This window comes from Lolium perenne, chromosome 7, assembly GCF_019359855.2.
Source record: "Lolium perenne isolate Kyuss_39 chromosome 7, Kyuss_2.0, whole genome shotgun sequence".
Classification (NCBI taxonomy): Eukaryota; Viridiplantae; Streptophyta; class Magnoliopsida; order Poales; family Poaceae; genus Lolium; species Lolium perenne.
The window spans coordinates 18,172,881-18,175,230 of NC_067250.2; the positions used below are offsets into that span (position 1 = coordinate 18,172,881).

The 2,350-nt window shown below is 49.2% G+C and overlaps 1 protein-coding gene across 1 annotated transcript; it reads right to left on the reverse strand.

Annotated features, from left to right (window-relative positions):
• LOC127313687 (GDSL esterase/lipase APG) lies at positions 1–1,713 on the reverse strand. Its single transcript, XM_051344163.1, has 5 exons — positions 1,449–1,713; positions 1,188–1,318; positions 849–1,082; positions 500–755; positions 1–395 (listed from the first exon to the last, which is right to left on the reverse strand). The coding sequence occupies exons 1-5, from the start codon at positions 1,684–1,686 to the stop codon at positions 199–201; spliced, it is 1,056 nt and encodes a 351-aa protein (XP_051200123.1). The 5' UTR covers positions 1,687–1,713; the 3' UTR covers positions 1–198.
• Between the last annotated feature and the right edge of the window lie 637 nt (positions 1,714–2,350).

Sequence of the window (2,350 nt, forward strand, 5' to 3'; positions counted from 1 at the left end):
TTCGGGAAAAAACAAGCATCCATGCTACATCTCTACATCAACACACTCCATACATGCATGGAGGCCTCACTAGCCGTGAACCAAGTCCAAACCGGCAGCCATTATTATTTGTAAAGACAATCGAAGAGAAAGCTAGCTCGTACGGCCAAGGGCTGACCCAGCCATACGACACTAGTTCCGGTGACACGTACGTGTGGTTTATATGACCAGCTGGTTTATGCTTTGAGCGAATGAATCCACGATCACTTTGTTCGCCGCCTCAGACGGGTGGAGAACGTCCCAGTAGACGTATGTCGTCGCGTTCGGACAGGTGCCGGTAGATTTGGGGTTGCAAAGAAGAATTGTGGACTCCACCGTCCCCGTCCCACAGCAGGCCCGTCTTGTCTCCGTGAACCCTAACGCCATGAAACCACACAGGCACACAGTTTAGCTAGAACGAGCACAGAGACCCCTCGTGTAAAAATGAAATGTCAGATATGGCTATAATTGTATCATATACCTTGTGAACCAGGGGAGGTACTAAGGATGTATACCGGTGTGTAGATGTCGAGAAACTCAATCTTGAGATCATGGAGTTGCTTCGATAGTAAGTCTATGGCGGCGTTCAACTTCTTGTTCAACCTTAGGGCATCGTCGTTGAGCCCCGGCACGCACTTGCTGCTCCCGAAGCCAAAGACCGTGATCGCCAACGGAAAACAGCCAAACGGTGGGACCGAGAAAACACCGATGCGCCGGGCTCCCATACCGTAAAGTTGCTAGATTTTTATTCATGGTTAACAAATTACTACTTGGTACTACTACAAATCGAGGAAGGAGTTGTACGTACATAGGTGCCATATATTGCCTACCGTCACAGTTCTGATGGAAATGCCAACTAAGAGGTCAGCGAAATGGTCGGTCGTGAGCGTCTTGTAGAGCAATGGGTTGATGTAGTAGTTGAAGGCGAAGTCATTTGATCCAGAGCTCAAGATGTAGAGTGAATCGGAGATGATGGACTGAGCCTGGCTGCTCCCAGCAACCGCAACCAGCTTTGATATGTACTCTTTGAAGTTCTTCAACTGCTGGCTCAACGGAATGAGACCCTGCGCCTCATAATTTGGATAAAGCTAGCACATGAGTGTTTGCAAATCAATACAAAAAGGATCGATCCTCATTATGTGTGATACATCACCATCCGTGATACTTACATACATAAGTGACGTAGGATCGTAGTAACCGGATCCAGCTGATGCGAAGTTCGCTCCATTCAAAAGGTTCGTTCCCGCCGCTTGCGGGCTAAGATATGCTGGAGGAGAGCTACTAAACCCCAGCTTTTCACCTAAAACCCATGAATATTGAAGAGCAAACAACAGTGTTCAGGCTACGAAAAATGTCAAAAGGCAGCCATAGGTACCTGTCTATCAAAGACAGAGTAACACAAGAACAAGTACAGAATACGTGTGACCAACCAATCATGTCGCTAAGTAGCATGCCGTTGCAAAACCTCCCCGTTGCGACATTGCCCTCGAAGTCCCTGCCGTAGGGAGGGAGGTTGGCCTTGACGATTGTGTGTATATAGTCGTTGTTACCGACATCGACCAACGAGTCGCCGAAAAACATGATCGCCGGCACCGACCCTTTGGTGCAATCTGCCGTTGGCCGAGCTACAAGGAAAACGGCCAAGAGCAAGATGCACCTCACCTTCATTGCAGTAATTTGAAATAGACGCCCGATCTGGTAGTCTGATGGATGGAACATCTGTGAGCTAGCTACATGTATATATAGTACAACAGTCATGAGTGCACATTCAAGAAAGAAAAAAAATGGAGCTGGCATATGCATGTGGTAGTTAATCGATGAATTGCCCGTTACTAGTATGTGTTAAAGTGCTAGGATCATCTAGGTGTAGATCTTAGCCGGGTAGGATGAAATACTGCGGGTCTGTGAGGTTTACCTTGTCACTTGGAGGAGGAACACGCCGATCTGGACATGGCGAGGACGGCGGTGCGTTGGGCGAGGTGGTGGTGGTGCTTCCCATCGGCACTGCACTACCCTGATCGGTGGGTTGTCTGGTGGGGCGAGTGGCATCTCAGGGCAACCTCGTACCGAGTGCCACTGGTCCCCACCACTCTATATAGTGCAGGCGACAGGGGCCCACCAACCAGCGAACGGTTGGGCGCCCCCGATCAGGGCGCGGACGAGGTCAAGGGGTCGTGCCAGAGCCGTTGGACTCTGGTGCGGTGGAGATCAATCCTAACATTCTCCCCCTTGATCTCAACTTTTCTTTTAACTTTATACTTTCACTTTATTCGTTTCATTTCGGATCAGTCCATAGGGCATGTTTCATCGTCACAGCTCTATTGCCGATAGA

Bases quoted from the DNA above. Each gene is read 5' to 3' on its own strand.
- LOC127313687 (XM_051344163.1), bottom strand. From the start codon at position 1,686: ATGAAGGTGAGGTGCATCTTGCTCTTGGCCGTTTTCCTTGTAGCTCGG. The intron at 756-848 runs GTAGGCAATATA...ATAAAAATCTAG, and splicing joins TTTCCATCAGAACTGTGACG to CAACTTTACGGTATGGGAGC. The intron at 396-499 runs GTATATGATACA...TCATGGCGTTAG, and splicing joins TACCTCCCCTGGTTCACAAG to GGTTCACGGAGACAAGACGG.